We start from the raw sequence: 12,231 nt of genomic DNA, 5'->3' as shown, positions 1-12,231 counted from the left end.
GGATGCTTCATACTTTGTATATAGATGCCTCATGTTATGAAGTTTCCGTCAGTCACATGTCCAATGTCCTTGACCTCATTTTCATGGTTCAGTGACCACTTGAAAAAAAAGTTAAAATTTTTTGTAATGTTGAATTCTCTCTTATTATAAGTAATAGGATAACTATATTTGATATGTGCGTACCTTGCAAGGTCCTCATGTCTGTCAGACAGTTTTCACTTGACCTCGACCTCATTTCATGGATCAGTGAACAAGGTTAAGTTTTGGTGGTCAAGTCCATATCTCAGATACTATAAGCAATAGGGCTAGTATATTCGGTGTATGGAAGGACTGTAAGGTGTACATGTCCAACTGGCAGGTGTCATCTGACCTTGACCTCATTTTCATGGTTCAGTGGTTATAGTTGAATTTTTGTGTTTTGGTCTGTTGTTCTCATACTATATGCAATAGGTCTACTATATTTGTTGTATGGAATGATTGTAAGGTGTACATGTCTAGCGGGCAGATGTCATGTGACCTTGACCTCATTTTCATGGTTCAGTGGTCAAAGTTAAGTTTTTGAGTTTTGGTCTTTTTATGCCCCACCTACGATAGTAGAGGGGCATTATGTTTTCTGGTCTGTGCGTCCGTTCGTCCGTCTGTTCGTTCGTCCGTCTGTTCGTTCGTCCGTTCGTCCGTTCGTCCGTTCGTCCGTCTGTCCCGCTTCAGGTTAAAGTTTTTGGTCAAGGTAGTTTTTGATGAAGTTGAAGTCCAATCAACTTGAAACTTAGTATACATGTGCCCTATGATCTGATCTTTCTAATTTAAATGCCAAATTATAGTTTTGACCCCAATTTTACGGTTCACTGAACATAGAAAATGATAGTGCAAATTTCAGGTTAAAGTTTTTGGTCAAGGTAGTTTTTGATGAAGTTGAAGTCCAATCAACTTGAAACTTAGTATACATGTGCCCTATGATATGATCTTTCTAATTTAAATGCCAAATTAGAGTTTTGACCCCAATTTTACGGTTCACTGAACATAGAAAATGATAGTGCAAATTTCAGGTTAAAGTTTTTGGCTTCAGGTTAAAGTTTTTGGTCAAGGTAGTTTTTGATGAAGTTGAAGTCCAATCAACTTGAAACTTAGTATACATGTGCCCTATGATATGATCTTTCTAATTTTAATGCCAAATTAGATTTTTACCCTATTTCACGGTCCATGGAACATGGAAAATGATTGAGTGGGGCATCCGTGTACTTTGGACACATTCTTGTTATCTACTACTATATGCCATAGGTCAACTATATTTGGTGTATGGAAATATTTAATGATCTTTATGTCAGTCGTGCAGGTTTTATGTGACCGTGACCTCATTTTCACGGTTCATTGCACAGTGTTAAGTTTTTGTGTTTTGGTCTATTTTTCTTAAACTATAAGTAATAGGTCAACTATATATGTTGTATAGAAGCATTGTTAGCTGTACATGTCTGCCTGGCATGTTTCATCTGACCTTGACCTCATTTTCAAGGTTCATTGGTCTTTGTTTAGTTATCTTGGTTAATGTTAAGTTTATGGTACAGTTGTTATAAAGCTTAGCTTTTTGCTTAGGACTATCAACATAATATCAATGATTAGTATAGAAGGCGAGACATTTTAGCGTGTGCACTCTTGTTATATGCAAGATGGCTGTTATAGTTCTACAAAACCTTCAAGGGGGGGGGGGGCCTTTAAATATATTTTGATTTTTTTTTTGGTTCTTCATACTTTTACAAACCTATAGCCTTCTTCTTCTTCTGTATGTATTAACTTCCAATTATGGAACACCTCCGCAACTGATATTTTCCAGACGGGAGTTAATTAAAACTTATATTGTATGCACTAAAAGTTTTCAACAAATAACATTAAAAATTTAGATTCACTGTACACGGATAAAATGTAAACTATTTAAGGACTGATAAAATAATTTACGCAATTAAAAGGTAAAAGTATCTAGGCCTTATCAATATTTATTTTTAAGATTTACTGTACACAACTAAAATCTAAAAATATAGGGTGCTTTATACAATGGAAAGCGCATTGTAAAGTTAATTGTTTTGTTAAAATTGTGAACACAATTGATCTTTCAAAATTTCCATTTGGGAGCATCCATCAAGTCTATTGGGGAAATCCCCTGCAAATAGTGACAGTTGGCAGGAATGTATATGAATGAATAAACTCATACTGCAACTGGAAAAAGTGTTTGTCCCCAAACTCCCCATGCTATTTTGAAACATGATATGCTATTTCATTTACACAGTAAACCATGTTTATTTTTCAGAGATTTGTTTGTTTGGAAGATATTTGAAGATAACCAAGTATTATGGGATGTGTTTGATTTATATTCATCAAGTAAGTAGATACAGATAAAATTTGTTGTCTCATTAATAATTAATGAAGAAAAACACATTTGTATTCCACATGCTTTCATTGCTCAACTGGGGCCTCAGTGGCCGAGTGGGAGGTAGTTACTACTGTAATCACTAGCCAGTCAACATTGGGGTTATGAGTTCGAATCCTGCTCATTCATATGCACTTGACTCCAATCTTAATTGACTAGGATTGTCAGTTTTCCTATTAAAGTTCTGTGGTTTTCTCTGGGCACTCCGGCTTCCTCCACCAATAAAAATTGGCTGCCACGAAATAGCCTAAATGCAATACTTAAAAGTGATGTTAAAACACCAAAAATCAAAAAATCAAATCATTGCTCAACTGGACATTTGTTGGAAGGTCTTTAGTAATAAACTGCAAACACTTTATGTAAGATAAGAATGAATGAAATTAGAAACCAGAAAAAAGCAGAAAGTTGAAGAAGAATGGTTAACACTCAGCATTTTCTTAACATATTTGGCACCTGGCCCTTTGTGTCATAAATTGGTATCTCGTCCTTTTTGTCCGAAGACATTTGGTTTCCAGACAATTACTTTAGTAAATGTCAATAGAAATCTATGAAATTCAAACACAAGATTTATAACCACAAAAGGAAGGTTTGGATTATTATTGAGGGTTATCATCATAATTTATGGTCCCAACAGTTTGTGTATTAGGGGCCAAAAAATGACCAAAATAAGCATTTTTCTAGTTTCCAGACAATGACTTGTAGAATAGTGTATAAGTCTCTCTGAAATTATACCACACCTTTCCATACCACATTGGGATGGTTAGGATTGGCTTTGTGGGGTTATGGCTCAAACTGTTTAGAAAATAGGGGGAAAATAAGGATTTCCTTGTTAATGGACAATTAAAAGTACTCACAAATTGTCTTTGGATTACCTCTGTTACACTGCTTTTAAATTATATTTATAAAGAAATATTGTATTGTCTTGAGGTGATTAGATGACAATTTTATTTTTTAGAAGTTTCTATTTTAAAAAATGCTGATTAAGGAATCTCTTTTTTTAGCCATGATTATGTATACCATTTTCTATTTTAAGTTATGGTGTATTTAAATGGATTATTATTGTTGCAAATTCCATTGGAAATTTGAATTGAGATTATGACCATATTTGAGGGAACAATTTTTTTTTTTTAATTGTTGGGGGGGGGGGGGGTCAAATCCCAACAGCATAGTGTATTGCCCAAAAGCAAAAAATTGAATATGAATTCTAATTCTATAACAAATTCTTAGGTTTTTGACTACAATAATTCTGTGTCAGAAACTTATTATGTGTTGAATATTTAATTACAATCCAAATTCAGACCTGAATCAAGCATGACTATTGTGTCCATTTTTGCCCCAACTGTTCAGGGTTGGATCTCTGCAGTCGTGTCCAGCTGTGCTCAGCGAAGAAATTTATTATTTTATGAATTAAATGAAATTGAAAACTCTAGAAATGTAGCTTTAGAAATCAGTCATCAGTTGCATGTTTTTTCATAACTAATGTGAATCCTCACAAATATATATGGAACTATAAATAAAGAGATATTGAATGAAAATACTGAGTTGGATCAAGGTGACAACAAACACGTTTTATTGAAACTGCAAATCAAATCTCTTGATTAAGTCAACTTTTCTGATTAACTTAGTTTTGCCTGAGCAATGTTGCTATCATCATGATCATGATCAACAAGTGAAACAATTTGATAAAATAGAATAAAATTTACATCTTGCATTAGAATTCATTTGGTTACTTTGTAAAAGGTTTCTTGTGAAAAATCTAAAGGGAAAATATCAAGTTATAGAGTCCAAGAATTATACATTATTCAATTTTCATTAAGAAATATACAATTATAGAGTTAACAATTATCCATTTCACAATTTTTCATTAGATTTTCATAATTGTTATTTTTCAGGTCCACTGGCAATGTGTAGATGTTCTCCTGTGTTGAAGTCCATCACAGCTTCTCTAATGAACTACTTTGAGTGTTGTAGACAGAAACAGGCCAGTCATTCACCAAGGCAGATGGAGGCATGCTGTAAACTTGTCAGATGTTTGTCAAAGGTATAACAATCTTTCAAAATACAGAAATTAAACATTGTGTAAAGTTTAAGGCTTTTTTTTTCAAAGAACAGGTACTGTGGATTCATTTATTTTCATTGGTCCAAATTTGAGGAATACTTTCATATTTGTGGATTTAATTTCGTGGTCTTGGCACAGTCTGCATACATTTCTTCAGAAAATTTTCAATTCGTTAGACATTAAATTTGCAGTTCCCCTTTACCAACGAAATCCATGAAAATTGGTTTCCAACAAATATTAATGAATCTCTGCAAATTGATCAATCAAATTTTGTCTCACCTGCCATTATAGTAATAGGAGTGAGATTTAAACATGCTATTTATTGCATTCATAGGACTGACAATTGTTATAACTCTATTATTAGGTCACAATCATGATGTCCTGTTCTGACTGAACTGATTCACAAAATCATCCACAAAATTTTGTAGAATTGAATTTTATTTAGAATTTATATCTTTTTATGCTTATTTGCAATTGATTTGTAATGCATAAGCACAGAAATAATTTAATTTTTAAGTTCCCAACACTGATTGCAGTTTGACTGTCAAGAAATGCAGTATAAATGGCATTTTTCATAAATGACAAAATGCAGATTGATAGGAATACCAACAATAAATTTTCCTGCATAATAGTATGAATTGTAACTTGAGTGAAAGCAGTAAATATTTCTTCACTACAGACAAAACCATTTAAAGTTCCTTAACATCAATGTTTTCAAAACCAATGCATTTCATTTAACATGACATCATCTCTGTCATGTTGCTTAGTCTTTAGTTATCTATAATATTGTGTTTTGCAGACAGTTAGTTGTTTGTCTTTTGGTCTTTTTTTCAATCTTTGCCATGGCAAACTGTCAATTTGTCTTAGACTTATGAGTTTAAATGTTCCTTTTATGTCTCCCTTTTTTTTTAAGTGTTTATTTTCTGACAATACATAAAAAAACAACAATTGCAATGCATTAAATTGGAAATTCTTGTAAAAAGAAATGTACAAAAAGGTGACAAGGATGAAAAAATTAATTAATGTAGCATACAGGCCTGGGGCCATTACATTGCAATGTAATGCATTACATTACAATTACTTTGTGATTCTTCCATTATAATTACAATTACAATTACATTTTTTCTCACATGTAATGCATTACATTACAATTACTTTGCCTGTGTAATGCATTACATTACACATTACTTTTTCAATATAAAAACAAAAAGCATTTCAAAAACAGAGGTATATGTACATACACTGTATTTATACAGTGTAAATACTGGTTAATTAATATGTCTATTGCACTTTATCATCATAAGTGGTTTAAATGTGATGCCATTAAGAGAACAGCGATCAGTTCTGTACACTTTTCCGGCAATACTTAAAAGCCTTTCTACAGGAGCTTATGTGTGGGAAATGGCTAAATACTTGATAGCTGTATTAGCCAAAGAAGAAAGGCACACTGAATTTGACTTTCATTATTCCAGTGCATTGATTGAAATTTCTTCACATGGCTCAGACAAGTAGATGTCAACATCATGTACTGCACCTTACCTGTGTCTATACCCTTTGATTGTAGGAGGCATGAAACTGAAAAAGTCACTTTTAAGTTTCTTAGGTGGTGGTAAAAAATAAATAAATTATCATATAATTTTGTTTCTAACATTGATCACTTAATTATTAAGACATCATTAAGGATTTCAAAGGGATATAATAAATGTGTCATTAAAGGATTATCTTGTGAAATGCCTAAGGGTTCTGTGAGGACAAACATAAGTTAAGAAGATTTGATTGCAATAAAAACATTGTGATATTAATTAGGTGAAATAACAACACAGGCAGGACCCAAACCACAGTTTGGTTTAAAAATGTTGTTTGATATATATTCAATATTTCATTGAAATACATGTAAGGTGTGTATAGAATTATGAAATTTTCATCTTCATATTTTTTTCATTGATCTATATAGTTTTGTTTGATAATTTTTTTTATAAGATTTTTCATAGACCACCAAACACCAAAATATTCCCAAATCATATTAAACAAATATCAGAAACCAAGATCAAAGACTTGCTATTTTTTAACCATTTTATGTTTCTTACCTTATAATTAATGTGTGTTTTAAAGATTGATGTAATTTATTTAATACAGTAATTAACTGTGACAAAAATTTTATTCCATACTTTCTTTTGTTTTTGTTAATATTTTATTTTTGTTATACAATATTCTTCAATTTTATCTATTAAATTATATTTTACCAATTTGTAATGAAAAGTAATGTACTGTAATGGAGGCATTACATCAATTTTTAACTAAAGTAATCATTACATTACATGTAATTGTAATGCAGAAAATGTGCATTACAAATTACTTTGCATTACATCCAAAAAATGTAATATTACAATGCATTACAATTACAAATTACCATTACCCCAGGCCTGGTAGCATACTAATTTAAATTAATTTTTTTTATCTTTGAGAAATAAATAATACAGTACTTTAATAACGTTCATGACATCTTCATTAACCTTGTTTCTTCTACAGAGTCGACTCCTACCAACACCACTCAAGTTTATATCAGAGTTATTCCCCTTAGTGACTTCCTATGAAGCATATTTACTTTTGGTGGAAATGTGGAAATACATCAAGGTAACAATAATTATTCAAAAGCAATGAGTCCTTTGACTATACCTTTAAATTATATATAATAATCTGACAAGTAGGAGGCAGAAGTATTCCAACATGTATCAATATATTTGCAGTTTTACAGCAGACTTAAATAATCACAAGTTGCAGGAAAACTGAATGTTGAATATTTGTTTCTCTATTCTTACACAACTTATCCTTTTCCTGACATGTTGATTATTTTTATTTAATCAATGTGTGGTTCATTTGATCTCAGTTCTTTATTGGTCAATATTGGACATGATGTTAAATTTTCTTCTTGTGACAGCATGAAAAAGGCAATGCCTGATGATGTCACATAGAAAGAACACATCATTTTGCAGATCATTTGAAAAGAAGGAATAATTATGCCTGCATATTGTTTAAAAATCATTAGAAAAACAGATTCCACCACCAAATCTAGTGTAATAAGATATTTATCCACTCTGGACAGTTAAATTTTAAATTTCGAAAACTCTTGGTGATTCTCACGTTTTGAATTTCAAAAATTAACTATCGTGAGTAAATAAATATTGTATCACACTTGATGCAGTGGTAGAATCTATATTCATTAGTTGTAAGGATTATCTGTCAGATATTTGTCTACTTTTTGTTCTTAGTTATTAATCAACATTTATACAATAATACATCTGATAGACATCTGCTTATTGTAGTGTAAAAACATGAGTTCAACTTTAATTTTTTTAATTTCTATTCAGACGATCATAAAAGATAATGATTTAAGGAAGTAAGATATAAAATCTTATGGTATTTTGGTCAATTGAAAATAAGAACTGTTTATTTTTGTTGCAGGAGAATCCTCCCACTGAAGATCCAGAAGAAGTCAATAAAAGAGGTTAGTTATTTAAATGGAATATTCTTTAAAAAATTAGGAGATGTGTTATAATTGTCAATGAGACAACTATCCATCAGAGTTCAAATAAATTGATAGTGACCAATGTTAACTTATTGCCAATGTAAAACAGTCTTCCCTTTTCTTGCAGTCACTTTTTTGTCATTCTATTGTTTTTTGCCATGGTATCGTCTGTTCATTTTTGACTTATGAGTTTTGCTATCCCTGTGGTTCTGCTGCTCCTTTTCTATGGAATAATACTTTGATTTTAGTCGAGCATTCAACTTTTGTAGAAAAAGCGAGACATAGCGATCCTACATTGCGGCGGAGGCCACAAATATTCACTCTGTGGTTAAAGTTTTTGAAATTTTTATAACTTTCTTAACTATACTGAATTTCTACCAAACTTGGACAGAAGCTTGTTAATGACCATAAAATAGTATCCAGAAATATTTTTTTATCTGTTTATTTTACTTATAAATGGACTTTTCTGTCAGTTAACATTACATTCACTCTGTGGTTAGTTTTTGTCGAGCAAGAAGGTGGAAGACCTGGATGCTTCATACTTTGTATATGGATGACTCATGTTACGAAGTTTCCGTCAGTCACATGTCCAATGTCCTTGACCTCATTTTCATGGTTCAGTGACTACTTGAAAAAATGTTAAGATATTTTGTAATGTTAAATTCTCTCTTATTATAAGTTATATGGTAACTATATTTGGTATGTGCGTACCTTGCAAGGTCCTCATGCCCGTCAGACAGTTTTCACTTGACCTCGACCTCATTTCATGGATCAGTGAACAAGGTTTAGTTTTTGTGGTCAAGTCCATATCTAAGATACTATAAGCAATAGGTCTAGTATATTTGGTGCATGGAAGCACTGTTTGGTGTACATGTCCAACTGGCAGGTGTCATCTGACCTTGACCTCATTTTCATGGTTCAGTGGTTATTGTTAAGTTTTTGTGTTTTGGTCTGTTTTTCTTAAACTATAAGTAATAGGTCAACTATATTTGTTGTATGGAAGAATTGTTAGCTGTACATGCCTGCCTGGCATGGTTCATCTGACCTTGACCTCATTTTCATGGTTCATAGGTCAATGTTTAGTTTTTGTCGAGCCTGCAACTTTTGTTGCAGAAAGCTCGACATAGGGATAGTGATCCGGCGGCGGCGGCGTTAGCTAACTTCTTAAAAGCTTTATATTTTAGAAGTTAGAAGACCTGTATGCTTCATACTTTGTATATAGATGCCTCATGTTACGAATTTTCCGTCAGTCACATGTCCAATGTCCTTGACCTCATTTTCATGGTTCAGTGACTACTTGAAAAAAAGTTAAGATTTTTTGTAATGTTAATTTCTCTCTTATTATAAGTAATTGGATAACTATATTTGGTATGTGCATACCTTGCAAGGTCCTCATGCCCGTCAGACAGTTTTCACTTGACCTCGACCTCATGTCATGGATCAGTGAACAAGGTTAAGTTTTGGTGGTCAAGTCCATATCTTAGATACTATAAGCAATAGGGCTAGTATATTTGGTGTATGGAAGGACTGTAAGGTGTACATGTCCAACTGGCAGGTGTCATTTGACCTTGACCTCATTTTCATGGTTCAGTGGTTATAGTTAAGTTTTTGTGTTTTGGTCTGTTTTTCTTATACTTTATGCAATAGGTCTTCTATATTTGGTGTATGGAATGATTGTAAGGTGTACATGTCTAACTGACAGGTGTCATCTGACCTTGACCTCATTTTCATGGTTCAGTGGTCAAAGTTAAGTTTTTGAGTTTTGGTCTATTTTTCAAATCTTTATGAATAAGGTCAACTATATTTGGTGTATGGAAATATTTTATGATCTTTATGTCTGTTACGCAGGTTTTATTTGACCTTGACCTCATTTTCACGTTCCATTGCTAAGTGTTAAGTGTTTGTGTTTTGGTCTGTTTTTCTTAATTTATAAGCAATAAGTCAACTATATTTGTTGTATTGAAGAATTGTTAGCTGTACATGTCTGCCTGGCATGGTTCATCTGACCTTGACCTCATTTTCATGGTTCATTGATCAATGTTTTGTTTTCTTGGTTAATGTTGAGTTTATGTGACAGTTGTAATAAAGCTTTATATTTAGGTCTATCAACATAATATCAAAGATTAGTAAAGAAGGCGAGACATTTCAGCGTGTGCACTCTTGTCTTGGTTAATGTTAAGTTTATGTGACAGTTGTAATCAAGCTTTATATTTAAGACTATCAGCATAATATCAATGATTAGTAAAGAAGGCGAGACATTTCCGTGTTAAAATATGAATAACTTTCTTAAACTATCCTGGATTTCTACTAAATTATGATCGAAGCTTGTTTATGATTATAAGATAGTAACCAGAAGGAAATTTTGTGAAAAAAAAATCCTATTTATCCGTATTTAACTTATAATTGAACTTAGTTTTTCTGCCAGTAAACATTACATTCACTCTATGGTTTAATTTGAAATTTTTTTTTAAACTATCCTTTTTTATGATCAAAAGGTAGTATCTAGAAGGAAATTTTGTAAAAATATATTTCCTGTTTTTCTGTATATTTCTTATACATGTACATTGATGTACATGTATATAGACTTAGTTTTTCTTCCAGTTAACATTACATACAGGCTGCAGTTAAAGTATGTAAAACATTTATTAGATTCATAAAGTAGACGAGACACTGGATTCCACGGAACCCTTATAAATTTTTTTAAAACCAACTGAGCATTGATTTTGTTTTCACATTTTTCATGCTTTTGTTACAAGGAATGATTTGATATTTGGTAGGCTACTTATAATGTTGAGTTGTACTGTATAAGGGAGTTTTGGATTTGTCTTCGCTTCTGTTTTATATTTGGTCAGTAACTTATGATAAACTCATCATAGATACCAGAACTTAATTGTGTACACTAGATGTATTTTTCGTCTTGAAAAAACTCATCAGTGACTCTCAAATCATATTAGTTAAAAAGGCCAAATAAAGTATGAAGTTAAAGAGCATTGAGAACCCAAAGTTTGGAAAGGTTTTGCCAATAAAGCTTGAGTTATCTTTTCCTGGGATAGAAATTCCTTTATATCTTGAAAAATTCCAAGTAAGGATTCTGATGTTGAGTTGTACCTTGTTAGCAATTTTCAGATATTCCAAACTTTGCATGACTTGCATATAACATCTTATTCACTCTACCATGACAACAATGCTTAAAGCAGAAAGTATGCCTTTATAGACAAATTACTAAGCATTTCATTTGACTTTTAAATAGTTACACTATCAGTGCCATTTGTTGAACAGAAACTTCATAGACTTTTTACATGGCCAAAATGTTCATTGTATATTTTCAGTGAGATGTTGTTTTGACCACTCTTGTATGAATAAAAGGACATATTGCAGGCACGGTTGGAAAACCATTAAACTTTCACATACCTAAAAAAAAAGGTGGTGTTTCAACCCTTGGAACCCCCTAGATCTGTCAATGTCTTGAGTACATTTTAATCGGCCAGCAACCTTAAAAAAAAAACACTTCATGGATCTTTGAGCAGTGTGGTGCAGGCTTCAACATTAGTTTTATAACTAATGTGATTTTTTCATACATAACAGTTTTAAATTGCCACTGATATTTTCTACCTTTTCAAACAGCCTATCTTGAATTAAAAAATACATCATCTTTGTATACTGTGTACTACAATTATGTTTGTGTATTTTCCAGTTTGTGAAGCACGCCATACAGTCTGTGTTAGATCTATACTACATAAAGATATCAACAGAATGGGACACATTTATTCAAGATTCTTTCATGAGACAATGCCACCATCTGAAAACAAAATGGATGATTAAAATTATTAAAAAAATATATGCTTATTTTAGTGATTGGTTGTTTATCTATTTTTTCATAAGATATATTCTTTGCAACTTTGCTCCAAGACTGTGATGGATTGATTACTTTTTAAGATATAAATATGTGGCCATGCATTAAACCCTTTAACAAGGAAGCTTTACTTAGGGGCTGTCACAGATGTTATTTTATTTTCATTTTATCATTTCTTTTTTTTTATCCAAATTTTTTAAGAGAACAATGCTGTTACTTGCATGAGGTAGAAAAGCCAGTAGCTGCATCATTTTTTTTTAGCTCACCTAGCCTAAGCTCACCTGGCCTGAAGCTTTTCTCATCACGTTGTCGTCGTCCGTCGTCGTCGTCCATCATTGTTAACTTTTACAAATATCTTCTGGTCTATTGGGCCA

At 32.1% G+C, this 12,231-nt stretch overlaps 1 protein-coding gene across 1 annotated transcript in view; it reads left to right on the top strand.

The window, feature by feature from the left end:
• LOC143062845 (integrator complex subunit 5-like) overlaps nt 1-11,842 on the top strand; it is a 42,247-nt gene extending 30,405 nt beyond the window's left edge. The window contains exons 18-22 of the mRNA XM_076234656.1: nt 2,300-2,370; nt 4,312-4,460; nt 7,008-7,112; nt 7,941-7,983; nt 11,699-11,842. Of these exons, the coding sequence (XP_076090771.1) occupies nt 2,300-2,370; nt 4,312-4,460; nt 7,008-7,112; nt 7,941-7,983; nt 11,699-11,826 (496 nt within the window). The 3' untranslated portion in view covers nt 11,827-11,842. The remainder of the gene's footprint in view (nt 1-2,299; nt 2,371-4,311; nt 4,461-7,007; nt 7,113-7,940; nt 7,984-11,698) is intronic.
• The last annotated feature ends 389 nt before the right edge of the window (nt 11,843-12,231 follow it).

Source organism: Mytilus galloprovincialis, chromosome 2, assembly GCF_965363235.1.
Source record: "Mytilus galloprovincialis chromosome 2, xbMytGall1.hap1.1, whole genome shotgun sequence".
Taxonomy (NCBI): Eukaryota; Metazoa; Mollusca; class Bivalvia; order Mytilida; family Mytilidae; genus Mytilus; species Mytilus galloprovincialis.
The sequence above is the reverse complement of the archived record's forward strand: the minus strand, read 5'-3'. Positions and strand labels throughout refer to the sequence as shown.